Source organism: Carcharhinus amblyrhynchos, chromosome 26 (assembly GCF_965287045.1).
Source record: "Carcharhinus amblyrhynchos chromosome 26, sCarAmb.v2.hapA, whole genome shotgun sequence".
Classification (NCBI taxonomy): Eukaryota; Metazoa; Chordata; class Chondrichthyes; order Carcharhiniformes; family Carcharhinidae; genus Carcharhinus; species Carcharhinus amblyrhynchos.
In genome coordinates this window covers 13,366,988-13,394,493 of record NC_137349.1, presented here as the reverse complement: position 1 = coordinate 13,394,493, position 27,506 = coordinate 13,366,988, and the positions used below count along the sequence as shown (strand labels likewise).

The 27,506-nt window shown below is 41.0% G+C and overlaps 2 protein-coding genes across 6 annotated transcripts in view; one reads left to right on the top strand and one right to left on the bottom strand.

The window, feature by feature from the left end:
- The first annotated feature begins 1,791 nt into the window (after positions 1-1,791).
- Positions 1,792-22,489, top strand: LOC145358601 (inositol-3-phosphate synthase 1-B-like). 3 transcript variants are annotated; one of them, XM_080212793.1, is made up of 11 exons: positions 1,792-1,853; positions 7,177-7,315; positions 10,921-11,082; positions 14,028-14,157; positions 14,733-14,926; positions 16,424-16,573; positions 16,773-16,988; positions 17,840-18,004; positions 19,267-19,380; positions 21,057-21,274; positions 21,765-22,489. In XM_080212793.1, exons 2-11 carry the CDS (start codon positions 7,202-7,204, stop codon positions 21,949-21,951), a joined length of 1,650 nt encoding a protein of 549 aa, XP_080068919.1. In that variant the 5' UTR covers positions 1,792-1,853; positions 7,177-7,201; the 3' UTR covers positions 21,952-22,489. The 3 variants fall into 3 exon arrangements, with proteins under 3 accessions (XP_080068919.1, XP_080068918.1, XP_080068920.1); XM_080212792.1 differs by lacking the exon at positions 1,792-1,853 and adding an exon at positions 2,231-2,426; XM_080212794.1 differs by lacking the exons at positions 1,792-1,853; positions 7,177-7,315 and adding an exon at positions 10,189-10,270 and having other exon boundaries at positions 21,765-22,488.
- Positions 22,490-23,830: 1,341 nt separating this feature from the next.
- ssbp4 (single stranded DNA binding protein 4) overlaps positions 23,831-27,506 on the bottom strand; it is a 111,454-nt gene continuing 107,778 nt past the window's right edge. For all 3 annotated transcript variants that reach the window (XM_080212795.1, XM_080212796.1, XM_080212797.1), the window contains one exon: positions 23,831-27,170. In XM_080212795.1, the coding sequence (XP_080068921.1) occupies positions 27,141-27,170 (30 nt within the window). In that variant the 3' untranslated portion in view covers positions 23,831-27,140. The remainder of the gene's footprint in view (positions 27,171-27,506) is intronic.

The following is a 27,506-nucleotide window of genomic DNA, read 5'->3' as shown; positions in this document are numbered from 1 at the left end:
TGCCCAAAAAACGGATGTGGAACTCTCCCATTTTCAGACTAGCTGGACACTTAGAAAAAGTCTCGTAAAATTCCACCCAAGGTCTCACCTACACCCTATACAACTGCAACAACACTTCTCTATTTTTATACTCCAGTCCTTTTGCCATAAATGCTAACATCCCATTTGCCTTTTTTATTACATGCTGCACCTGCATTCTGGTTTTCTGTGATTCATGAACACAGACATCCAGATCCCTCTGCTGGGATGCATTTTGAATCTACTTTCCATTTAGGTAACGATTTGCTTTCTATTTTTTCAGTCAAAGTGGACAACCTCACACTTATCCACATTAAACCCCATCTGCCAAATTTTGGCCCATTCTCCTAGCCTATCTATATCCATCTGTAAAATCTTTATATCCTCTTCACTGCCTGCTTTCCCACCTATTTTAGCATCACTCTGTAACTGCTTCCAGATCATTTACTCACTCTATACTGCTTCTCCATCCAGAACTTTGCCCCATTCTTCTTGTGTGAGACTGAATGCTGCCATGCTATTCAACCACTGAAATCATCAAATCAAGTCCAACTATGAGCCCATCTTGAACACTCTCACTGTTGTCCAAACTAACTCAGCAGAGAAAGTATCCCATTTAGGGAACACAGACAAGTTTTGTTAAATGACATGAGATACTAGAAATTATAAACCTTCTTGAAGGGGCTTGACAAGACAGATGCTGAGAGGATGTTTCCCTAAGTATTGGAGATCTAGAATGAGGAGGTGAAGTTTCAGAATAACCAGTTAAGTTGGAGATGTGAAGGAATATTTGGAATTCTTGTCTCCGCAAAGCTGCTTTTAAAATTTAAGATTTTAAAGTTTATTTATTTGTGTCACAAGTACATTAATGCTGCAATGAAGTTACTGTAAAAGTCCCCCAGTTGCCACACCTCAGCACCTGTTCGGGCCACTTACCTGATGAAGGAGCAGCGCTCCGAAAGCTCATGCTACCAAATAAATCTGTTAAACTTTAACCTGATGTTGTGAGACTTCTTACTGTGCCCAACCCAGTCCAACGCCGGCATCTCCACATCATGGTATACTGAGGGAGAATTTAGCATGGCCAATGCATCTAAACAGCACCTCTTTCAGATGTTGAGGGCAGCACAATGGCACAGTGGTTAGCACTCCCGCCTCACAGCGCCAGCGACGCAGGTTCAATTCCCAGCTTGGGTCACTGGCTGTGTGGAATTTGCACATTCTCCTCATGTCTGTGTCGGTTTCCTCCCACATTCTAAAAGACGTGCTGGTTAGGTGTATTGACCCAAACAGGTGCCGGAGTGTGGCGACTAAGGGAATTTCATAGTAACTTCATTGCAGTGTTAATGTAACCCTTACTTGTGACTATTAAAATTAACTTTAACTCAAGGGGGCATATAATCTATTCCTACTTGTCCTCATGCAATGCATTGCACATTGATGCCATTGTGTTGTGGTCATGCAAAGTAAATGGTGGAAACTTACAGTATTTCCAGAATGTTTTGTTTTTCCTTTGTATCTCCAAATTTGTCATTGGCTCGTTATAAACTAAATACCACAGATAAACCTAAATGTTTAACAAGTTTTACAAGGTTTTGCTGGATCAGATTGCAAACTTCGAGGTCAAGCTTGGAAAAATACAACTATGCTCCTGCAATAAAAGATTGTTTACTTGTCTTTTTCCGCTGGCCAAACAGAACAGGAAGGTGAAAGGTCATTGTCCCATCTGATTGGTCCAACGGTAACCACGGTGACAACTGCCAGTGCCTCTATATGAAGCGAGGGACGTGGTGAGCGCACAGTCAGTGAGGCCGCTGAGGAAATCTGACAAACAGGTAGCACAGATAAAGAGCCGGTAATAACCCAACCGGATGCGAGAGGGGGAAGATTCCCTCTCAGAGGATGAGAGCGCGGCGGCCTGGCTGCGATGGAAACGCTCCGATACGGGCGTTTTCCCAAACGGCAATGTGGAGCCAGGCTGTCAGTGCGGGACGCATGTGCAGATGCGCAGCGGGCGGATACGGCCAATTACCTGGCCAGGGCGCAGAGTGCGCATGCGCAATGGTACCCCCGGCCGCGGCGGTGAGTGCGCAGGCGCAGCGGGGGCACTCCCCCTAGCCGCGGCGGGGAGTGCGCAGGCGCAGTACAGCGTGCTCCTAGCCAGAACGTGAGTGCGCAGGCGCAGAGAGCGAGCGCCTGTTTTCGGCTGAGTGCGCAGGCGCGGAGGGTGCTGAGGCCGAGCAGCCTGACCGTTAACGGCTCGAGTAATTCAAACAGGAGCCTGAGCTGAGCTCAGCACCGAGAGAGGGGGTGAACACTGAGCTCAGTATCGGCTACAGGGCACTTTGATCAATATCTGGTGGCTGTTAAAAGTGCTGAAGAAGTAGAAGTCTTGTTTTTCTTGAAGGGTAAGATGGTATGGTGGGGTGGGGTGGGGTGGTTGTAAATTCCTCAGAGTTTTCAGAGGTTGAGGTATTTGAAACGTTAACGGGTTTGCTGAGCTCAAATCCCATCATCTACAGAGGATATACCGCGCAGAAACTGGCCCTTTGGTCCAAGCTGCTCTTTACTCTGTCATTCCTTTCTCCCTCGTGTTTATCCGGCTTCTTCAGTATCTCTGTCATTCACCTCAGCCTTCTGGTGTTAGACATTCTTACTGCTCTTTGCGTAAAGATGTTGACCCTGAATTCTCTAGATTTATTAGTGACTATCTTAGATTTATAGTCTTCAGTTTTAGATTCCCTCTGCAATGTAGAATATGTGTAGAGATGTTTCTACTCTATCAAACCCCTTCATAATTTTGAAAACCTCTCATCACTTCCACTATCTCTCTTCTACAGAACTCCCTTCTAGATTATTCTAACTCAGGTTCTGCTGTCATCCTTGTAAATCTTTGCACTTTCTCCAATGTCACAGTCTCCTTTTTGTAACCTGGAGATGTGACCTATTCACTCTGGTAGCTCCACATTGTCACCTGTGCTGCCTGGCAAAGTTTCTCCTGAATTCCCTATTTGATTTCTTGGTGACTATATTGCATTGACTGCCTCTAGTTTTAAGAGGGAAGGAGAGACATGATGAATCCTGATATTGTTCTTCAAAATATGGCCAGACAAATGAAACAAAAGCAGAAGATGCTGGAAAACTCAGCAGGTTTGGCAGTATATGTGGAGAGAGAAATTGACTCAACACATTAATTCTATGTGACTCTTATTGAAGAGCCACATTGACTCAAAACATTAATTCTATTTCTCTCTCTACAGATGTTGCCAGGCTGGTGAGTTTTTCTAGCATTTTCTGCTTTGTTTCAGATTTCCAGTACCACAGTATTTTGTCATTATTTGGATGATATTGGCATTTGAGGTTATATCCATGGATATGCTAACAACTAGTGTTTTGGTGTTTGGAAATGTCACTTTTTTTTTGGAGCACAAAATGTCAGTTTTGTGCAACCTCAAGATTTTAGAAAGATAATTGCACTACACCCATGGAGGTTTGAGTTTCAGAACTTATCCCTAAATCAGGAAATGGAAGGGAAGAACTCAGAAATATTACAATCACCAGAGAAGTGGTATTGGGAAAATTGTTGGGTCTGCAGGCTAACACATCCCTTGTTCCGGATGGACTTCACCCTGAGATCTTGAAAGAAATGGCTAATTGAGATAGTTGGTGCAATGGCTTTAATTTTCCAAAATTCTCTAGATTTGGGAAAGCTTCCATTAGATTGGAATATAAGAAATGTAACATCCTTATTCAAAAAGGGAGGGAGACAAAATGCAGGAAACTATTAGCTCAGTTAGGAAAAATGTTAGAAGCCATTATTAAAGATGTTCTAGTTGGACACTTGGATAAGCTTATGGTAATTGGGCAGAATTAACATGGTTTTGTGAAAGGGAATGTTTAACCAATTTATTGCAGTTCTTTGAAGGAGTCACATGTGCTGTGGCTGAAGAGGAACCAGAGGATGTACCATACTTGAATTTCCAGAAAACGTTTGATAAGATGTCACATCAAAGGTTATTGTGTAATATTGACATGGATTGAAGATTGTCTAACTGGAGAATTGGCATGAATGGGTCTTTTCCTGGTTGGCAGGATGTAGCAGGGATCAGTGCTAGGGTCTCGCCTTCTTACAATTTGTATAAATTACTTGGGTGAAGGGACCAAATGTATGGTTGCTAAATTTACTGATGAAAAATATAGGTAAGAAAGTAAATTGCTTAGAACTAGCAGCAGGCCATCTGGCCTCTTGAGCCTGCAGCGCCATTCAGTAAGATCGTGGCTGATCTTTTTGTGGACTCAGCTCCACTTACTCACCTGCTCACCATAACCCTTAATTCCTTTACTATTCAAAAACTTATCTATCCTTGCCTTAACATTCAATGGGGAAGCCCCAACTGCTCCACTGGGCAAGGAATTCCACAGATTCACAATCCTTTTGGGTTAAGAAGCTCCTCCTCGACTCAGTCCTAAGAGAATGTAAATAGGCTGCAAAAGGGGCTTTGATAGATTAAGTGAGTTGGCAAAAATCTGGCAAATAGAGTCTGACGTAGACAAATGTGAAATTGTCCGTCTAGGAAGAATAAAAGAAGCTTATTATCTAACAGATTGCAGAGCTATGCAGTGCAAAAGTTCTGGCTGTTATTGTGCATGAATCAGAAAGAGTTAGTATTGAGGTACAGCAAATAATTAGGAAAGCTAATAGAATGTTATCATTTATTTTGTGAGGAGAATTGAATACAAAAGTAGGGAGGTTATGCTTCAGCTCTATGGCATTGGTGAGACCACATATGGAGTGTTATGTACAGTATTGGTCTCCATATTGAAGGAAAAATGTTAGAAGCAGTTCAGAGAAAGTTAACTTGACTAGTACCAGGAATGGATGGATTGTCTTTGAGATTAGGTTAGTATCAACATTAGAGTAAGAGGTGACTTGATTAAAATCTTTAAGACTCTGAGGGGTATTGCGTGTCTGTGGGGAGGATATTTCTTCTTATCGGAGAATCTAGAACAAGGGGTTACTGTTTAAAAATAAGGGGTCACTTATTTTAAGACGTATGAGAAGACATTTTTTTCTTAAGGGTTAAGTGTCTCTGGATATTTGAATATTTTAAAGGCAGAGCTAGATTGAGTAATCAGATAATCTATCAAGAAACTTATCCGGAGTAGGCAGGAATGTGGGGTTGAGGTTTATCAGATCAGCCATATTGTTTTTGAATGGTGAAGCAGGCTCGAGGGATTGAGTGGCCTCCAACCACACTTAATTCCTGTGTATGTAGCATGTTGTTTTGATCCTGAAGTCAGCTATTATGTTGGCTTGAGTTGTTGCTCTGAAGACTGGGAGATCATTAATCAATGTTTTGTTGCTGTTTGGTGATTAGTCAGTGGACCATTCAAAGGCTGCTATCTTCCTCACCATGTCAGCTATAATTTTAACTAGTGGAACAGGATTGGGTGCTGAATAGTTCACCTGAGTTGCAGCTATAGGTATTCCTAAAATGTAAAATATTTTTCATCTGATCCACCCCAAAAATAATTAGTGTTTAGAATTGTGCTTTTCATAACCTTGTGATGTGCAGAAGTACTTTACGGTCCAAGAATACTTATTGATTTGCTGTTACTAATGTTGGAATTATAGCAGCCAAATTTTGCCCCACGATTGTTAGGGTTCTTTCTCCCTTGAGATGATTCCTCATTATTCTGCTGAACAATTTTCTAACATTAATCCTTTTTCAGACACCTGTTAGTATTTTGTGGTTATTGAGATTTCAGATGTTATGCTCGTGCTAAAGTTGATTCTTACTCTCTGCAGTGTTATGAGGAAATGTCCACCTCCTGTCAGTCGAGACTAGTTACTCATGAACGTGTGATTGAATATGGGTGCAAACTGTCAACGTTGTACTTGTGTCAACACACAAAGTGCTGGAAAATCTCAACAGGCTTGACAGCATCTGTGGAGAGAATAGCCACCGTTTCAGTCTGGATGACCTTTTTCTTTTTACAAGATACTATTTAATGTGATATTTGAACAGGTGCCTTACTGCATAGATTCTGTCAATATTTTAGATTTGCTGGATCTTATTCCAGTAAGAACCTTATGATTGCAATGGCGAAGGCAGCATGACCGAGTAACTTTTTTCTCGCTCGTACATTTGCATCATATGAAATGTCAGCAAACTGCATAACTTTTTTAATCTTGAATTCATTGGATAGGTGCTGTCATATGCTTGTGTACTTAGTGTAGGGAACTGTAAAATAAATACATGCACACGAAACCGGATTGTTGAGCTAATAACGTTTTAAATCTTCGATCTTTAGTGCATCTTTTTGTATTTACATTGCACAGTGGTCTTGGTGCCATCTATGCAGAGCTTTACAGTTGTCTAGATAAACATAGTTGTACAAGTGTTGCTTCATATACCTCACAGCTCTGAGGAGAATAGTAGCAAGTTAACACATTTAAGATGTGTAAAACAATCTGTGTAATGCTTCAAACTGGGTTAAACTAAAGATCTCATTTGGACTTTGGATGGACGTTTCTGCTTGTGTGCACACAAGTGTACAATAAAACTGAATCTAATTTTTAAAATGACTGGTGCAGAGACATGGCTCCAGGAATGAAGGGGCAGAAAATTTGAATGGCCTGAGCAAGAAGTGACAAGCATGAGAAAAATGAAAGGTCTGGAAAACATTTTCTTTATTTCTTTCTCTAACAAGTCTTACACTGCTACATTCTTAAGTTAGTGGACAAGCAGGTGACCAGGTTGCAGATCTCCTGTACTGCTCTTTAGCCAGCTGCTTGGAAACAAAATTCAGGGCAAGTCTAATTTTAGCTCTAAATCTGGAGCCTTCTGATTGCAGTGGCTGATAATCTTGCATGTTTGAGCCAAGGACTTCCATTAAATGCTTGAAAAGCAGCAGGGGCACTATACTCAGCTGATAGGATACCACTAAAATTCCTATTTTGCATGACATTCACTTGTTTATGACTACTTTTCAACAATATTAATAACTTAAAAGGAGCTGATCCCAGAATGAACTTTAAACTAGCAAACTGGGTGGTGTTGATGCCTCATGCTAGTTTCTGCTGTTAAATGTTGTTTTGCCCCTTTTTCCTTTGCTCTTCCCGAAAAACACTCTAAACTGCCTCTTTCTTTTTAGGTGCCCCCCCTCCACACAGTTCAGGATGGCTGAGAAGTTTACTGTTGAGAGCCCAGATGTGACTTATACCAGGGATTGCATTGAGGCGGTATATTCCTACCAGACTACACGTGTCTATGAAGAGAATGGATCAGTTAAGGTAAAGCGACTTTTTCTGACTAATTGCCGTTGTTAATAGTGCCAGAAAGGTAAGCAGTATGACCGTGGGTCTATTGTATGCAAAATTTAGTTAGTAATAAAAGTTTTAGTTGTGGAAATTCAATGTATACTACTGTTACCAAGGTGATAGAGCATATTCTGATGCTTGGAAGTAGCAATAATTTATAAGAGATAAAGTGCCAAATTCCATCTCATGCGCATGAAACTAGACACAGTAACAACCCAAAGCACAATGTGATAAGACTTCGCTATATGGGACTTGAGGGGATCTATGATCAAACAATTAAATCTCCACTCAGGTCAGTTAATTTTTGGGTAGTATTTGTTGCTTTTGACTTCTGCAGTAAAATTGGACTACTTAATCATGTAAATGTATATTGCCCATTTTTCTCTTCCTTGCCTAAATGAAAACAAACCCAAAAGTTTTTGTCCTTTTATCCAATCCAGGCTCTATCCATCCAAATCCTGTCTGAATTTAAAGTCTGCCTGGCAACCCTTTTCTTGCTCACTTTTTTAGTTTTCTCATGCTGGGCTCTCATGCTGTATATGATGGTGTTGGTCTTGCTGTGAATATAAACAGCAGGGGTTGGAGATATGAGACACCCAAAATATATTTTTACTAATTTCCAGGTAAGCTAAGTTTCCTACTCCTGACTGTGACCAACAATCTTTCTGGTAGGCACACATCTTGATACTGGATGAAACTCCATTGTGGTGCTTCAAAGTTGAATATCCTGACTGCTTATCTATGCAGTTTGAGTATTAAGCATCCTCACTTGGGTGAGGAACTGGAAAGCTACAATCTGGAACTGTGTCCCATTAAAAGCAGGGGAAAAAATACATGTATTAAAGTTATTTGGATGAAAATTTATCTTTTTTTTGCAACAAAGTTTATTACCTACATAGGAAAATAGGTTAGACCCTGTTAGATGGGGATGGAGAGCTACGCTGTGCAAAATCATTGCCACATTGATCTCAAACAATATTATCACTTGTATAGAACACTTAAAACCAGACTAAGAATACATGAAGAATGTGGCACGGATTTATCTGTTTGTCTCTTGATATCACTGCCAATGCTGGTATTAGTTTGAGGATCAGATACACTTTTCTTTTTCAGTGTGATCCTGGTGATCTCAAGTGGAGGAATTATCTGGAAATCCACTGTGTTACTTGTGGGTGAGGGCATTAAGTATTACTATGCTAGAGATTTGAACTTGCAGTGTGCTGTTTTGGAGCAGAATCCTACAGCATAGGAGGAGGTGATTTGCCACATCTGTCAGCTTTTTGAAAGAAGCATCCAATAAACCCTTCTATCATAGCCCTGTAATTTCCTTCCTCTTAGAGAAATGGCTAATGGCTGCTCGTCCTTATGAAGTAGGTTTTTGATCACTGTCATTGAATATTTGAACAGAGGCCAAATTGAGCATGGAAGGGTTTTTTATCGCACAGTCTTTGTGCAGATGTTAAAATGCAGGCTTCTTAATGTCCTAATGTTTGCACTGTCTGAAACACCTGCATCCCCTGTGGTCTTTAACCCTCTAATTTATGTGAGGGGAGGAGCTGACCATAAGATTGACCATGCTCTTCTATCATGGCGCTGCACAGGTTTCCCACCTCACACTCCTATCCATTCAAGGTGGAGAGTGCAGTGCTATTAAACTATTGGTGTGTTACAGGTCACTCCGCATCTGAGTCGCATGTTGTAGTCTGGAACTATGCATAGTAGTGATAGAAGCTTCAACTTTCTTTCCCATCATATGGCTGACCAGGAATCTCTCCCACTCATGCTGCCTGCAATTGGCATGTGTTGGAAGGATTTGCAGGTGAATGATCAACCTGTTTTGCTGATTTATGTATGTTCCTTCCTTGGTCATGGAGTCCTGGGGTAGCTGCCAACTGGAGCTTCAAACTGAGGCAAGACCACCACTCACTGTGTTGCAAGACCTCCAATCCATTGGTACTTGGTTAAAATTGAAAGTTGAGTTTATCACCAGTTAATTGCAGAGAATCAATATAATGCTCGACATGATGGTGTAATTATTCTGAAAATAATAGTCCAAGATGTGTGCAGTTTGGATATTTTTTAACTGAAATGTTGGACAAACTGTGGATGTTTTTGTGCCACTGAGTCCTCCCATTGGTAAATGTAAATATACACTGGCAAAAATGGGAATTAAAATATCCTAACACTGCTGTTTGCTTCAGCCAGTTTCTTTAAAGAGTGCCTGAAATCAAAGCAGTTCTTTCCCTTTTGGGAACGTATAATTAGTCATCCAAATAGTGCTTCTTTGGATGCCTTTTATTTGCTTTAATGACATGTCAAACCTGTTTGAACTAAACCCTGTTTGTTTAATGGGCATCTGCAGATTGGGTTATTTAGTACATTGGGCCTGAGGAAGTTGTGTATATGAAATTACTCCCCTTTGGGAAGTGCAGGATCGCTTCCTCCCAAAACATACATTGTCTTGATTTCTATCTCACTTTCCCCACAAAAACACAAATTCTTGATCAGTGTTTTGTTTTAAATTTTAAGTCTGTTGGCCTATCTAGTAAAGCTGAAAGAAGATTTTTGCAGCTTGAAAGACTGAGCTCTGCATCCTTTGCATGAGTATTCAGCTGTACTGAAACTGTTTTTAGTGATTTGATGTTTTGTATCCATTCAAAATGGGAATGGTCAACAGTGAAAAGCCACTTAGAGCAGCTTAGGTGTTTTTACGCCAGTGTTTCTTTGCATAATGGCTCTGCAACAAACCAAATGGTGGTTCAGTGTTCTATTTTCCTTTTGCGTATGGCTGGTTTAACTTATTACGCACATGTCCTGTTGTGGTTAATGCTGCTTGTGACATTTCTAGGTAAAGTAAAGCAATTCGATCCCGAACGTTAAGGTGACAGGATCATAAACCCGTGTCTGACTATGTTATGGTAGCAATGGGTGAGATTTTTTCTGCAATATTTCTAGTTTTTAAGCATTATTAGGGAGCTCTTCAATGTGAGTGGCCTTATCAGATGAATATACATTAATGGAGCAATTACTTGATTGCATTGACTTTCCACCTTCGAAAAAGTGTGCAGTGTGGGTAATGTTGGATGGGCTTGGTAGGGGCTCTAATTTACATCATTTAGCTTTGTTTTGTTTTGGGGTCCTCTGCATCCTGCATGTATAATATTAACTGGGATTGTTTATTTATCATTTGATCATCTCCTTCCCTGAAGATGTGGGATGAGGGTTTTTTGCATCCTTTTAATGCACCTTTAGTGTAATGTTATCTGGAATTCCCTTTGACATTTTTTTGTTTACAATTCTGCCTGGGTTTGTTATGCCCTCCATGATATTGTATGTACCTTTTAACTGAGGTTACACTTTCACTGTGGCTCAGCTGAACAGATTGTGCAAGCTTCATGCACTTAGTTGCTGTATCAACTTCGTTCAGCCTTCTAGAGTTGAACTGTCTCCAGGAGGAGCAAAAGTTAACTCTGAATTCTAATCCAAGGCCAGTTGGCAAGTTTTTGTTTCTCTCCTGGTGATGCCTTGAGCTAAATTGTTTGGATTTGTTTTAACCAATCTTTGTTGGCTCTAACTAGGTGAAACCGTGTTCTACCAAATTCACCTTTCGCACTGAGAGGAAGGTGCCGAAACTTGGTGTGATGCTAGTTGGATGGGGTGGTAACAATGGAACAACAGTTACTGCAGCAGTTCTGGCTAACAGTTTGGGACTTTCCTGGATGACCAAAACAGGAGAGAAGGTTGGTTGTTTCTTACACCAGTTGATTTTACTGCTTATTCATCCAAGAATTTAGAGGGATGGAAAATATTGGGGGAATCTAAATACATTGAAATGTCTCTTAGAGTAAAGCTCCTGCGATGCTAAACTAGTAAGCAGCAAAAGACTGAGCAGACTTTAATTGTGTTTCTACATAATTTTTTGACATAACAGGTGGCATTGACAAATCTGGGTTACCTAATTAAGTTCCAGATAGATGGTGTACATTACATAAGAACTAGGAGTAGGCCATCTGGCCCCTCGAGCCTGCCCTGTCATTCAATAAGATTATGATTGATCTTTTCATAGACTCAGCTTCAGTTACCTGCCTGCTCACCATAACTCTTAATTCCTTTTAATGTTCAAAAATTTATCTATCCTTGCCTTAAAAACATTCAATGAGGTATCCTCAACTGCTTCACTGGGCAGGGAATTCCACAGATTCACAACCCTTTGGGTGAAGAAGTTCCTCTTCAACTCAGTCCTAAATCTACTTCCCCTTATTTTGAGGCTATGCCCTTCAGTTCTAGCTTTACCTGCCAGTGGAAACAACTTCCCTGCTTCTATCTTATCTATCCCCTTTATAAGATCTCCCCTCATTCTTAATTCCAAAGAGTATAGCTCCTGTCTACTCAGTCTCTCCTCATAAGCCAACCCTCTACTCCAAAATCAACCTACTGAATCTCCTCTGTACCACCTCCAGTACCAGTATATCCAGGAGACCAAAACTGTACACAGTACACCCAGGTGTGGCCCCACCAGCAACATAACCTGTTTTTAAACTCCGTCTTCTAGCAATGAAGGGCAAAATTCCATTTGTCGCCTTAATTACCAGCAAACCAACTTTGTGATTTATGCACAAGGACACCCAGGTTCCTCTGCACAGCAGCATGCTGCAATTTTTTACCATTTAAATAATAGTTTATTTTGCTGTTATTCCTGCTTAAACGTGAGGTCATCCATTTATCAACATTGTACTCCATCTGCCAGACCCTTGCCCACTCACATAAACTATCTAATATCTCTTTTTGCAGACTTTCAGCATCCTCAGCACACTTTGCTCTGCCACTCATCTTAGTGTCATCTGTGGATTTTGACATATTACACTTGGTCCCCAACTCCAAATTACCAATGTAAATCGTAAACAATTGTGGTCCCAACACTGATCCCTGAGGCACACCACTAGTCACTGATCGCCGGCTGACCAGAAAAACACCCATTTAACCCCCATTCTTTGCTTTCTGTTGACCAATCCTCTAACCATGCTGATACCTTACCCATAACACTCTGCACCTTTATCTTTTGCAGCAGCCTTTGGTGTGGCACCTTGTCAAATGTCTTCTGGAAATCCAGATACACCATACCTACAGGTTCCCCATTGTCCACTGCATATGTAATGTTCTTAAAGAATTCCACCAAATTAGTCAAACATGACTATCCCTTCATGAACCCATGCTGCGACTTCCCAAGGGGACAATTTGTATCCCGATGTCTTGCTATTTCTTCCTTGATAGATTCAAGCATTTTCCCTACCACAGAAGTTAAACTAACTGCCCTATACCCACCTTTTGTCCACCTTTTTTAAAACAGTGGTGTCATTTGCTGTTTTCCAGTCTGCGGGAAGCACCCTAGAGTCTGGTAAATTACCACTAGTGCATTTGCTAATTCCTCTGCCCATCTCTTTTAGTACCCTGGGGTGCATTCCATCAGGGCCAGAAGACTTATCTACCTTTAGCTCCATTAGCTTGCCCACACTACCTCTTTTTAGTGATAGTTTCTAGGTCCTCACTTGCCATAGCCTCCTTGTTATCCATTTTTGACATTATTTGTGACTTCCATTGTGAAGGTCAACACAAAATACCTGTTCAATGCCTCAGCCATTTCCTAACTTCCATTTATTACAACCCTTTTTCTCATCCTCTAAAGAATCAATGTTTACTTTGAACACTCTTTTTCTTTTTATATATTGTACCAACCTTTCCTATCTGTTTTTAAATTCTGAGCTAGTTTACTCGTATCCATCTTTCTTTATAGCTTTTGAAGGCCATTCAGCCCATCACGTCTGTACCAACTCTGAGAATATCATACCCAGGCCCTTTCCTCAACTCTATCCATGTAACCCCAGACATTTACAATGGTTAATCCATCTAACCTACACATTTTGGGACACTAAGGGGCAATTTAGCATGGCCAATCCACCTAACTCTGAAGAAAACCAGAGCACCTGGAGGAAACCACGCAGATATGGGGAGAATGGCAAACTGCACACAGTGATCCAATGCCGTGATTGGACCTGAGTCTTTGGAGCTAAGGCAGTGATGCTGCTGTGCTGTCCTGCCACCTTTGTTGTGCAGGGCATTAATAAGTTTGAGACCACAACTGGAGTATCGTGTGCAGTTTTGATCTCTATGAAGGAAGGATGTTCTTGTATCGGAGGCAGCATACAAAAGTTCTCTTGGTTCCTGGGTTGAGGATTGTCCCTTGATGAGACATGGTGTTTATAAGAATAAGAAGTGACCTCATTGTGACACAAGGTTCTGAAATGGATTGATAGATTTTAATTTCAACAGCTAACATGTTAAAGAATCTCTCTCAAAAAAAAGTTGAATGTCCAACCCTACTCTATTTATGATCTAAGAATTCAGTTTAAATGTTATACTACATTGTCTTTGCAATATGTAGTAGTGGAATACGTATATGATTTAGTAACAGCCCATTGTGCCAAATGTCACCTCTAAATTCCTACTCGTTTCTTTCCTCCATAAGAATGGGGGGAAGGAAGTTGGGCAAATGGATTTTTCTGTGTTGCAAATGCTAGACAACTACTGCTGCCCCTCCCTAACCACTCCTCTGTCTCAATAATTGTGCAGATGATGCATGTTTTAACTTACTAACTTTTCATTTTCCCCCAACTCTCCAAACATGTAGGTTGCTAATTACTATGGATCCTTGTTTCAAGCCTCCACTGTGTGCCTTGGGACTGGTCCTGCTGGTGACGTTTATGTGCCGTTCAAGGATCTGCTGCCCACAGTGAATCCAAATGACATTGTGTTTGATGGTAGGTGCCATGCTGCATTATCCAAAATCATTGGATCTGATGGCTTTGTCAGGGATGACATATATCGGGTGAAAGAACTGGAGTGACCTACTTGAATCTATAGCTTTTAGTTTTATTCTGCTAAGGCTGAACCAGAAATCTCAAACTGATATACTGCCTACGTGGACTCATCTTTATTTAGCAGACATCATTTGTGGTGTGCTAAGCATATGTGACCTTGTGATGCACTCTGGTGATGCCTGTCAATTTCTGGTCATGGGACTGATCCAGGGCTTGTACTTGAATTTGTATTGACAAACAGTACTGAGGAAGTGTCGTGTTGGGAGACGTGTTTTTCAGGTTAGACACTAACATGAGGCCCCATTTGTGTGTTTAGATGGAGAGATGTAAAATGGGGAGTATTAAAACAATAAGTTGTTCCACAATTATATCTCTACCAAAACCTGAATCTTCTGTTATAATTCATTGCTGAATTTGCCTAAATTACAACATTTTGGGAAGAATTCTTAGGCTCCCCTGCTGTTATACATCTGTATTTTCTTATTGAATTTTAAGTTTGAGACTTTGTTTTTCAGGCTGGGATATCTCCTCTATGAACCTCTCAGATGCCATGGTGCGAGCTCAGGTCCTCGACTGGCAGCTTCAGGAACAGCTGAAGCCTTACATGAAGAAGTTTCATCCTCGACCCTCTGTTTACATTCCAGAATTCATTGCAGCTAATCAGGAGGACAGGGCAGATAATGTAATCCAAGGTTCTAAAAAGGAGCAGGTACAGAAATGTTTGTTGCTGGGTCAAATGGCTCATCCTCTGAGCTGCATTGTTCCCGGGATTATTTTGGACACTTTAATGGGGAAGAGTAAGGAATCATTTGCTGTGCACTTTAGTTTTGTTCTTTTAAAAAAGTATTCTGTCTTGAATAGTAATCTCATACAGAAGATGGGATGTTGGCTGTTCTCTAGACCAGGGTGCCATTTGGTGCTGTACTTGACCTTGATGGGAAAGTTCAGCCATGCTTCTGGCATGCACATGGGACACAGTAATTTGATATATATTGGATTCAAAATTGGCTCAGTTGTAGGAGACAGAGGGTGATGACAGAAGGGTACTTTAGTGATTGGAAGCCAGTGGCGTACCACAGGGATCTGTGTTGGGGTCCCTTTTTATTCATTTATGTAAATGACATTGACCATGTGGGGGTAGGATTAGTAAGTTTGCAGATGACACAAGGAATGGCCAGGTGGCAAACAGCGAGGTGGAGTGTTTTGGGCTACAAGAAGATATAGATTGAATGGGCAGATAAGTGTCAGATGGAAAGTGTGAGATGATGCACTTTGGAAGGAGTTATTTGATAAGGAAGTATTCAATGAATGGTAGGACACTAAGAAGTTCTGTAAAACAAAGGGACCTTCGTGTGTTTGTCCACAAATCTCAAGACAGAAGGAAATGTTAGTAGGATGGTGAAAAAGGCATCCGGAACATTATTCGAGGCGTGGATTACAAAAGCAAGGAAGTCATGTTGGCGTTGTATAGAACTTTGGTGAGGTCACAGCTGGAGTACTGTGGTAGTTCAGGTTGCCACGTTATAGGAAAGCTGTGATTGCACTGGAGGGGTTGCAGAAGAGATTCACCAGGATGCTGCCTGGGATGGAACATTCAAGTTATGATGAGAGGTTGGATAGGCTTGGGTTATTTTCGTTAGAGCAGAGAAGACTGACGGGCGACCTGATCGAGGTGTACAAGATTGAGGGGCATCGACAGTGGATAAGGAGCAGCTGTTACCTTTAGTTAAAGGGTCAGTCATGAAGGGACATAGGCTCAAGGTGAGAGGCAGTTTCAGAGGGGGATGTGAGGAAAGCCTTTTGTATCCAGAGGGTGGTGACTGATGCACTGGAATGCAGTGGAGTGGTAGAAGCAGGATGCCTCACATCTTTTAAAAAGTACCTGGATGGGCACTTGGCATGACTTAACACTCAAGGTTACAGGTCAAGTGCTGGCAGATGGGATTAGGTAGGAGTTCAGGTGTCATTAATATGTTGGTGAAGACTCAGTGGGCTGAAGGGCCACCTCCTGCACTGTATGATTCTGTCTGTTATCTAGTGACTAACAAGTGTATGCAGGAACTTTGACTTCTGTATTTGCACCCCCCCCCCCCAACCCTGGCCATCCCACTGTGCTGGATTCTTGGAGAGGAGGACTTGTAATAAGAACTGCACTCAAAGTTTTGGTTAAAAGAAAAATGTCTAGCGGAATTTGTTTGTCTTCCAGGTGGAGCAAATTCGAAAGGATATTAGGGACTTCAAAGCAAAAAGCGGAGTCAACAAAGTGATTGTCTTATGGACAGCAAATACTGAGCGCTTCTGTGATGTCATTCCTGGTGTAAACAACACAGCAGAAAATATCATGAAGACGATTGAGGTAATGTGCCACATCTTTAGAGCAGTTGTCCAATAGAAAAATTATTAAATGGGCTACATGTTTCTCATTCCAAATGAGAAACAGATTTAAAGTTCCTTGGCACCCAACTGCTTCTGGATCCTGCAAAGTGCAATTGTCAGATTATCCTGCTGTTTAAAATATTAATTTATCTTCTCTTTGATTTAATTCTCCTTTGCAGTGTGGAAGGGAGATATCTCCATCATCCATGTTTGCTGTGGCTAGCATTTTGGAGGGCTGTGCTTATATCAATGGATCTCCACAGAATACCTTTGTACCAGGAGTTGTTGACCTTGCTATAAAACACAAGGTGTTTATTGGTGGTGATGACTTCAAATCTGGCCAGACTAAGATAAAATCTGTTCTTGTGGATTTCCTTGTCAGCGCTGGGTTAAAGGTGAGAAACTCTTCAAATGCGATCTGCTATCTTGTTGATACATGTTTCAATTCTGGAATTGCACAACTATCTTCAGGAGTTATTAAATCTGACCTCTGGTTTGCATTGAATTGACTGATCATTAGTAGGCAGCAGTTTGGAATATTAAACAGAATAACATATTTCTCTTATCTGATCTGGAGCAATAGGCAGGTTTTTGTTTGCTATCCAGTGACTCTGCATGCACTAGCAGTCAGGGAAGGCAGGATAGGGCTTGGCCATGATGCAATTGGGAAAATATCCATGGCTTACAGACCTGCTTCTCTTTAAAACGCAAGCAAAGGTGGTTGGGAATGTAACCAATCCAGATATTACTGATTGGCGATATAATTCTATTTCACAGTGCAGTTTTGGCTGCTGGAAATAGATGATTTAAACCCTGATTATTACAGAGCATGCTTTAAAAACACATTTTTATTTGTGCTTCTGATTTCAGAAGCACCCAATGCAAGCCTATCATTACAGGATTGTATTTGATCCAAGGATTTAATTGAGTTGTTGTGGAATTATTTTAAGGATGTTGGGAACTTTTGAAGTTTCAAATTAAATTGCCCATTGCTTCACTTGTATACCTCCTATGACTTCAATGTGTAATTCCAATTATTAAGCCACGGCGTGCTGCTAAATATTGTAGATGGCTCTTAGCCAGTTTTTAGACCGACTTGGTTGCTAGCCAGTTTGTGATGTACATATTGCAACAGTTGATTTTTGTCAAGACAGAAGTCCCAGAGAATTTGTGGTAGCAATTTCAGGATTGAGATTAAAGGCTGACTGGATAACTTGACAGTGGTTTGCATATTCTTCCTCTGCAGACTGTCTCAATTGTCAGTTACAATCACTTGGGCAACAACGATGGGAAGAATCTGTCTGCTCCAGAGCAGTTTCGATCAAAGGAGATCTCAAAGAGTAATGTTGTGGATGACATGGTTCAATCCAATCCCATTTTATACAAGCCATCAGAGAAACCAGATCACTGTGTAAGTACTGGGGAGAGGGGATGCCATTCTCTTCCTTTCTTCCCTGTACCCTTCCCCATACCAACTGTGGTTCACTTCTGACTTACTATTTTGATGTATGTAGTCTGTCCGCCTGCATTCTGGGTTGAAAATCTTAAATGCTTTATGGTTGATTGTCTTACATAGCAATCTTTAGTAGAAGATTTTTATCTCCATTTGGGTTATTCTGTGTTAGACCCTCCCTTTTTTCCCCCTGCCTTGTGCTTGTCACAGTGCTGTGTATACTGAGTTCTTTGGGCGTAGGCTATTATTTCCTGTGGCCCAAGGATACTTCAGTCTACATCCTGAAGTAAGAAGCAATGAGTCTGCCATTGTTCCTGATCACTATTTTCACCTGTGGAGATGCCGGTGTTGGACTGGAGGTAAACACAGTAAGAAGTCTCAACACCAGGTTAAAGTCCAACAGTTTATTAGGTAGCAAAAGCCACTAGCTTTCCTAAACTAATGGCTTTTGCTTCCAAATAAACCTGTTGGACTTTAACCTGGTGTTGTGAGACTTCTTACACTATCTTCACCCCAAGAATTTGCCTTTCAGGATGGGTGAGGGCAAGATCATGTGTGGCTGTTGTGTCCTAATTAGTCCAAGATCTTGATGTTCACTGAATAAGACATAGGAGCAAAAGTAGGCTATTTGGCCCATTGAGTCTTCTGTCATTCTGAGAGACCATAATTGACCCAATATGGTGATCCTTGAATCTTCTAAGCTTGCATATGATTAACGGTTATTTGAGTAAGGAAAGGGCCACTGCTATTCATGAACTGCTTGAAGTAATAAATATTCTGTAATTTCCAACATCTGTTTAAATATAAAACAAATTTCCTAAATGCCTTGGATGATGGTGGATGCAGAGAAAATGTTTCCCCTTAAGGGGAAGAGCATTAGTAGAGGCCATAAAATAATCTGTTAGGGGATTCGAAGGAAGCCTTTCTTTAAGAATAGCGAATGTGGAACTCGCTGCTATGCTGAAGTGAGTCAAGGAAAGATGGGTGAAGGGGAAAGGAAATGGGGGGAGTGGTTATGATGATGGATTTAGATGGCGAGAAGGTTTGAACGGAGCAGAAACACAAACTGGTTGGCCTGACTGGATACACTGCATAGAGGTCAATGACCCACCAGATGGAATCGCAGCTGGCTGGAAGTTTGTGGAGAAATGAGCTGTGGTGGACTGAACATCCCTCTCTTTTGCTTTTTCTGAGATTCTGTGCATTTGTACTTTCCTTAGGTTGTAATTAAATATGTTCCGTATGTTGGAGATAGCAAACGTGCGATGGATGAGTATACATCAGAAATTATGATGGGTGGTACTAACACCATTGTTCTCCATAACACCTGTGAGGTATGTGCCAAATTTCAGTACCTTTGTGGGACAAATATTTGGGTTCAGAGCAACATTGGTCTATATTAAGGGAATAGAAATGAGAATGAAAAGTATTGTCAATACTTTCTGTACCTCTAGAAATTACAAGATGCTGATTTGTTTTTGTATATCATTTAAAACTGCATTCTCTTCAATAAGTACATTCTGTTAGCTAACAGCCCAAAATGTAATATTGTCTTTGAATAGAAGATAATAGGAGCAGTTTCAGACTGAATCATAGTAGGTGGTCACTTAGTCCATTGTGATTTACTGTTGCACTATAGGCTAATCTCCCACTCCTGCCCACCACTCCTCACTTCAATAATTAGAGAAAAATCTCCATGATTTCCCCTGAAAACTGTTACTAATTTTAATACTTGGATTTCTCTCTCTTCAGTAGTCCCAATTAAGTTTATCGCTTGCTGCACCTTTTTCTATTGCTCTCGTTTCTGCCTCTGATAGAAGGATCTAGTACTGTATTTGTTTGAATTGATACAAAGTCAGCGATATATTTTCATAGAATTATAGAACCCTACAGTGCAAAAAGAGGCATTCGGCCTATCGAGTCTGCACTGACCATAATCCCATCCAGGCCCTACCCCCATATTCTTACATATTTTATCCACTAATCCCTCTCACCCATGCATCTCAGGACTCTGAGGGGCAATTTTAGCATGGCCAATCAACCTAACCTGCACATCTTTGGACTGTGGGAGGAAACACACAGACACGAGGAGAATGTGTAAACTCCACACAGACAGTGACCTGAGCCGGGAATTGAACCCAGGTCCCTGGAGCTGTGAGCAGCAGTGCTAACCACTATGCTACCGTGCCAGCTTTTTTTAATGCAAGGTCTAGGCTGAATTGTCTCTAATGTGTGCTCCATTGCACTAACCTATGCTGTCAGTTTTGCATGGCTTCTGATTTAGTTTCAGCTACAAATCTCTATTGTGTGGCTGTGTTCAGTACTTTTTATAATAGAGACAGATTCCAGTACAGATCCTTGGGGAAAATGCCTCTGCCCATTCAACCAACAGCTTTCTGGCCCTGTCTTTGACTGCAGTAGATTTTCTTTAGCTTGTGCATTACTTAAGTTTAAATGTCTCATATCCTAAATGTCAATGCACTGAGTTGATTTTATTTATTGAGTTCCTCCCCTCTCATTCTCAGTTAATGAAGCTGACTATACTATATATTCCTGATCATTGTTGTGCTCTGAAACTTAATCCACAATCGACATAAATGAGGATCTAATCTGTCCAAATTGGATATAAAGTAGAAATTTATTTATTAATCACAAGTAAGGCTGCGGTGAAATTACTGCGAAATTCCCCTAGTTGCTACACCTCCGGCACCTGTTTGGGTCAACTTGCCTAACCAGCACATCTTTCTGACTGTGGGAGGAACCCCACACAGACATGGGGAGAAGGTGCAAACTCCGCAGTGACCCAAGGCTGGAATCGGACCCAGGTCCCTGGTGCTGTGAGGCAGCAGTATAAATGATCCTGTGGTAATGCATATGCTTTGAGTACACAATCAGTAAACCCTGTTTCTTTAACTTGGTGATCCATCTTGTTGCTTTTCATTCTGAGGAATATTGCTTACTGAAACTATTGAATACCTGCTAAAGTCTTAATGTTCACACTCCTATTTAGGATTCCTTGCTGGCTAGTCCTCTTATTCTGGACCTCGTGATCCTGACTGAGCTCTGCCAAAGGATAACATTCAAAACCGAATTGGATGCAGAATTCCAAACATTCCACAGTGTTCTCTCAGTCCTTAGCTACCTCTGTAAAGCTCCATTGGTGCCAGACGGCAGTCCTGTCATTAACTCTCTCTTCAGGCAAAGGACCTGCATCGAAAATATTCTCAGGTATGTGTTTGAAAAAATCTTGTTATTGTTTCAGTGAAGCTTTGTAGAAGGAGAATTTCTAAGGGAATTGAAGAATGGAATGTTGAATTCAAGGTATGAGGTATGTTGACACAAGAACATAACTAGGTGCAGGCCATCTGAGCTTGCTCCACCATTCAATAAGATCATGAACTCGGTTCCACTTACCTGCCCACTCACCATAGCCCTTAATCCCTTTATTGCTCAAAAATCTATCTATCTTTGCCTTAAACGTTTAATGAGGTAGCCTCAATTGCTTCACCCATGAAGGCCTTCTTGGTAAAGGAGACATCCAGGAAAGGAGCAAGCAAGAATGTGATTGATCTAGCTGACTCCCTGGCAAGAAGAAAGCACAGGGGTTACAGAAGGGTGGAAATTATCTCTCATTTGTCCCTGCTTGTCTTTGGTAACAAATCAAGCATGTTGTGAATTGACTGGTCACCTGTTACAAATGATATGTTTTCTCTTTTAGAGCTTGTCTGGCTCTTCCTCCTCAGAATCATATGTTCCTGGAACACAAGATGCAAAGGAGCTTTATAACTACCCAGGAAATTGGTCACTCTGCAACTCAACCTATACCTCACAAAGCTGTAAAACTCAACAATATCCTTCACAAGAACCATATTTTAAATGGTCACACCAATGGATATGTTAATTAAATTTTCAAAGAAAATTGAAGTGTGGTCAGTGGTGTAGTAATTTAACTGAAGTTTTCCAGGTCACCCTAGTTTTTTTTTGTTGTTCTAGAGTTCTTTAAGCTATTGTGATACATCTTTTTAATCATCTTTCAAACACTAGAATATTCAAGTTCAGTCCTGTTTGCCACATCCTAGCCGTAGCTGTGGATGACTTTAATATGTAGTTTTGCAACAGTTGATACTTTAAGGATGTTTCAGTGAAATATTTTTATGTTGGACATCTTGGTGATACGGTTATAAGTACAATTTACTGCCAAATTGAGCACAATCCTGAGGTGTAACTAGATGCTAAGTACTTGAATAAAATCCTTCAACATAAAGTATCCATTGTGATTTTCTTTTCTGGTGTTTTCATGATTGGTTGTGCTGTAAATAATCTCTTCCCTGTGGAAGCATGTTTTTGGCAGTTTGTGTAATCTCCAGGAGTTGGTTTTACAAATCCTTGTTCAGAAGGTAGTTGTGTATTTGGTCCTCCAATATCCAGAACTGCACTTGCTCTGTCTCCTTTTTAAATAAAATCAAGCTTGCATTTTATATTGTACCTTTTCAGTATTGTGACATCGCAAAGTGCCTATCATTAACTACAACAATATTTAATGTGCTATAGTAAAATGGGGCAATCAACTGTACTTTTTTTTTGATCTGTAACTAACTATTCTGGCATCTTCTGTAGTTGGCAACTGGATCCTCCTTTCTGCCATTCCCTACCTAAAGCACTCTGCTTTTCACCCTTCCCAAGATTTCCACATGTGGCATTGATCTGTCAAAGGCCACAAACATTTTATAATTACAGCAGCTGTACATTCTTTGTTTAGCTGGAAATAAAAGCAGGCTATACTTAGTCACTACAATAGAAAGCAATACCAACTTACTGGCATCAAAAGCTGCTTTCATACTGCTGCAACATATGTTCCTAGGACAAGAATCTTGTGAGCTAGATGTCAAGGAGCACTTGCTCTGCATCTCCCAAAGCCCTGAATAACGCATTTGACTGGAAAAAAACTGATTTTTCATATTTTTTGAAGTCTGAATTTAGATTACCAACATTTTTATATATATAATGGCATTTAACTTATTTTAAAAATCAGCAGTAAGCTGATTTTTGATTAATGTATTGCAGCTAGCAGAGACTTTAATTGATTAATCTGGACTGGTTTTGAAGATTATTGGGCAAGGTGGTGCAAGCCCACAATTGCTGGGACAATAGGTGTATTGAAATCTGGTGTGTTTGAAGCCATGATTTTCTAGTGGTGAGGTGAGTGAACTAATCAAGCTAGGACTGGGGAATTTTTCTGGTGTCAAAACATGTGTTCATCATGAAGTTTGTAGGTTGGAACCCTATATCCAGATCATATTTCATCATGAATTTTATCTCTGGTAGGGGGTAGAGCAATACATTCTGTAAACTTTCAACAATGGCTCGTATAGCACCTTTAATTCCCTTGCTCTGATCAAACATGCCTTGTTTTTGACCACTTCAAGTGTATGGTGTCCCACTCGAACCTCCCTTGAGTGTATGCGATTCTCAATAGCCATTACCCTAGGGCAATAGCTGATCATTCCCTCCATCTGAAGGCAATACCTGGCATTCCCTTTCCTGCCAAATGAAACAGACTGGGTGAAATATTTAAAGGGTGTGGGGAATAAGCAAGAGTGGGATGAAATTGGGTGGAATATTAAGGAGTCTGGGGAGTGAGCAGAAGAGTAGGAATTATTGGATACCAGGAGCAAGTCTGAAAAATCCACTGGCAGGGTTGGGTAGTATGAACTGCCTGCTTTGTTGAAAGATAGCAATATCAAAGGATAAAAAAATACACAAATTGTTCATGGCATTTATTGATACAGTTTAATATGCAACTGACCAGCTAAAGAATCTTTACAATATATAAAGAACATACAGGTGACAATATATATACTACACAGAACAACTATAGCAAACCATGGCCCATAGGACTGGGATCAGCAAACTGCCTGCAGCAGCAGCCAACTTGTATTCAATACTGTCATGATTTAACATGAGGTTTTAATGGAATTTTCCATCCATTGGCAGGTAGTGGGAATATGGGGCTGTACAGAGTCATAACAGATATTAAAAAAATATATCTAATAAAACATGAGGCTCAGAGCTGAGGTCTTTCTAGGTGTCAAGTGGTAAATTTATAATCATGACATGAATTCATTTTAAAAGGCTGTCTGACTCATGTTGCAATAGTCTTTTCCCCCTTCCCTCATCCAAAACAACTGTGGGGTACAAGATAATGGGGTAGACCTAGACAGAGGCAGATAGTGATTGTGAAGAGTCACAGTATGGATTTTTGGGGAGGGTGGGGGATGGTGGCAGGGTAGAGTAGTGAGAATTCCAGGCTGCTTTAAATCACACTCTGCTTTAACTTCAGTGTTGAGTGAAGCTGTTCTACATGGATCCAGCAATCGCAGCATAGCAGCTTGATGATTTCTTCAGGTTGCTGCTACGGTGTTCACTTGCTAATCCCTTTCGCCACACAGTCATTGCATTATCAGTGCAGTGCTCCCTTAGCACCACAACTTTACCTGATAAGGCAGTGCTGAAATAGCAGGGCAACATGTGCTCTGGCTGGAGGAGAACATGAGGCAGGCCTTTCCAAGACAATCAAAAAATGTAGCCAATTCCACTGAAGGAAGCTTGAAACTGAAACCAGAATTTCCAGAGGAGAAAGACATCACAATCATGGAATGTGGAAGAATGTATGAGAGCATAGGATAGAGAGCTGCAGCATGCAGGAGAAGCAAGAGAGAACCATTTGTAAAACTAGATAACAATACTAAGGTCAACGATCAGCTCCTGATCTGTACTGCTCTGGATAATTTGTGAAGGCCACACAGTCATGAGAGCCAGAGAATCTGAGGAAGATTTGACTTGCATTAGACATGGCACTGAAGTAGAAAATTTTGCTTACGTCAAGGAATCAACGATCAGCTCCTGATCTGTACTGCTCTGGATAATTTGTAAAGGCCACATAGTCATGAGAGCCAGAGAATCTGAGGAAGATTTGACTTCCATTAGACATGACACTGAAGTAGAAAATTTTGCTTACGTTGTGAAACTTTTTTACTTGGACAAGAGCAATCATTGAGTCACATCTGACTAGGAACGTTCAACAGTTCCCAATCTTCCATTACTTCATCCAATTGCTTCCTTCAACTTCAACCCAGATGCTATTCTATGCATGACTGGTCTAAAATTAACCATTTCTTGTGGCTTACTGAAAGAACATTCTGAATTTCCATTTTGCCTACAATTTAAAGTCCTGTACAACCCCCCTTAATAATCTCCTTCCATGGTTGAAAGGCCAAGTTTTCCCTTGCTATGGACATGTTCCACTAGATTTACAATATTATCTGGTATTCTTTGGATGAAAAGTCAGGCTATGCACATCTCTCTGTCCTGGTGGCTTTGCTTATTGTTAAAGATTCCAAAAGAAACACTCAATCAATACCAGCATATTACATTCCCTGCTGCTTGCAAGATGTTGTCCTGCAAAGGAAATAAGTAAGTGAGGACACCATTTGTGAAGCAGGTGTGATACTGAGGTCAAGTTCTTCTCAAAAACATGAAATTAGGCAGCAGGTCAATCAATGTCACAGTGAGCTGGGAAAATATATCCCCCCACGCCCCCCCAAACGTCCCACAGAACAGATTCTTAACAGATAACAGGACTTATAAATGTTTACAATATTTACAAGGAAGCTTTGAGTACCTGCAGTGGGGCTGGTAGAAACAAGTTGGTGGTCTGGTAAACAGTCCCTCATTGACATCTCACACATGGAGCTATCCTCAACAGACAAGTCTGGTGATTCTCTGGAAAGCTTTGACCCATAAGATTTCAGGATACATCTCTGGACTGATTTCAGCACAAAACAGGGAATACACCTGAGTGCCTCAGTCATGTGTTGTGATGAATTCGCCAACCGGTCCAGAGAAGTTCAGTGGTTTGCAGATGGGGAGTTTATGAGGCTCCCTTTTCAGGTACAATGGGGTCTTTGAGGCTTCAAGGCATAAACCCATGATGATCTACAGTTTTCTCAATCTTCATCACCAAATATCAAAACACACACACAAGCTTGGATTAAATTTACAACAAATGCCCAGTTTTGAGGTTGGGAGTTGACATGAGAGCAGAGGGAATCAGTGGCAGAAAACATCGATCGTGGGGAGTTGAGGAGTGAAGTTTTCTGCAAGAAGCAATGACTAAACTCGAAAGCTTGCCTGGCCACCCAGGGAAAAGGTAAAACCATTGCAAAAAGTTTCACACCAAAAGGCAGCCAAATGCTCCGTTTCCTGAAATTCTTGGGTGAAAACACTTTTTTGCCAAAAGAATCCCGCGTCCATTGTGACAAGTTTAATCCTTTCTATAAAGGGGAACACATGGGTAGGGAAAGGAGAGAACATAAGCAAGAAGACAGCAGGATTTTGGGATATGCCAACTGCTGTGACATGAGGGAACACATCAGGGAACCATGTGGCACTCATCCAATGCCCAAATACCAAGCCCATGCCCTGTTAAGAGTTCTGCTTTCAATGGGTGGGTTACCAAGAGATTACACTAGCTGAGGGGCTCTGACCAGCAATGTCACATCACAGGCTTCAGAGCTGGAGGGATAATTCAGATCATTAAATGCCACCACTTCACCTCACTTCAAAATTCACCAGAAGTTAACTGGAATCAGAGTCAACAAAAGGATAGTGTTTGCTAAAACACATCTCTTAGAAACAGAAATACTCGTACAGTGCACTTACTCGAGCCTGCTCCAGGCTCATGCCTTGAGTTTGTTTCTTTGTTATCTGAATGCACAATACTTTTCATACAAAAAACGTGTCTTAAAACAGTAAAATGTCTTTGATCACTCTGTTATCCCCTCCTCCCTTGTGCCCCTGCCCCATCCTTCCCATCGTGGAAAAGTGATCACTTCAGGTCCTCCAGCAGGCTTCTAATTTCCACGGGCAGTCACATAACTTCCGAGGTTTTGCATCAGCATTGGAGCAGCACTCTTCCGCTCAGGTAATTGTCCATTAAATATTATCAATTCCGAATGGGATTGGCCTCCCAGGAATATTTCTCATTTCCAGCAGGGTTCCATGAGGGTCGGATGAGGGGATTTGAAGGGTTCGGTCACACACTCATTGTCATACTGGGGGAGTACTGAAAAAGGAGAGCATAACACACGAAAGGTCATCGAATTGGTACAGCAAAGGAGAGGCCATTCAGCCCTTGCACCTGTGCTTCTTTGGAAGTCTTTCCAATTCATCCCAATCCCCTTGTTCTTTCCCAAGAGACATGCAAAACTTTTGTTTTCAAACATGAATTTTTTTTGAAAGTAGACTTCAGAACCTGGCTGTGTGTAGCCATCTAAGAACCTAAGAAATAGGAGGAGGCCACTCATCCCATTGAACCCGTTCCACCATTCAAAGATCATTGGCTGATCTGATTGTGGCTTTAACTCACTTTCCTGTCAACCTCCCCATAAGCCTCGACTCC

Coding starts and splice junctions, on each gene's coding strand:
- LOC145358601 (XM_080212793.1), top strand. CDS start 7,202: ATGGCTGAGAAGTTTACTGTTGAGAGCCCAGATGTGACTTATACCAGG. Junction 7,316..10,920: donor AAGAGAATGGATCAGTTAAG/GTAAAGCGACTT, acceptor GGCTCTAACTAG/GTGAAACCGTGTTCTACCAA. Junction 21,275..21,764: donor TGCATCGAAAATATTCTCAG/GTATGTGTTTGA, acceptor TTTCTCTTTTAG/AGCTTGTCTGGCTCTTCCTC.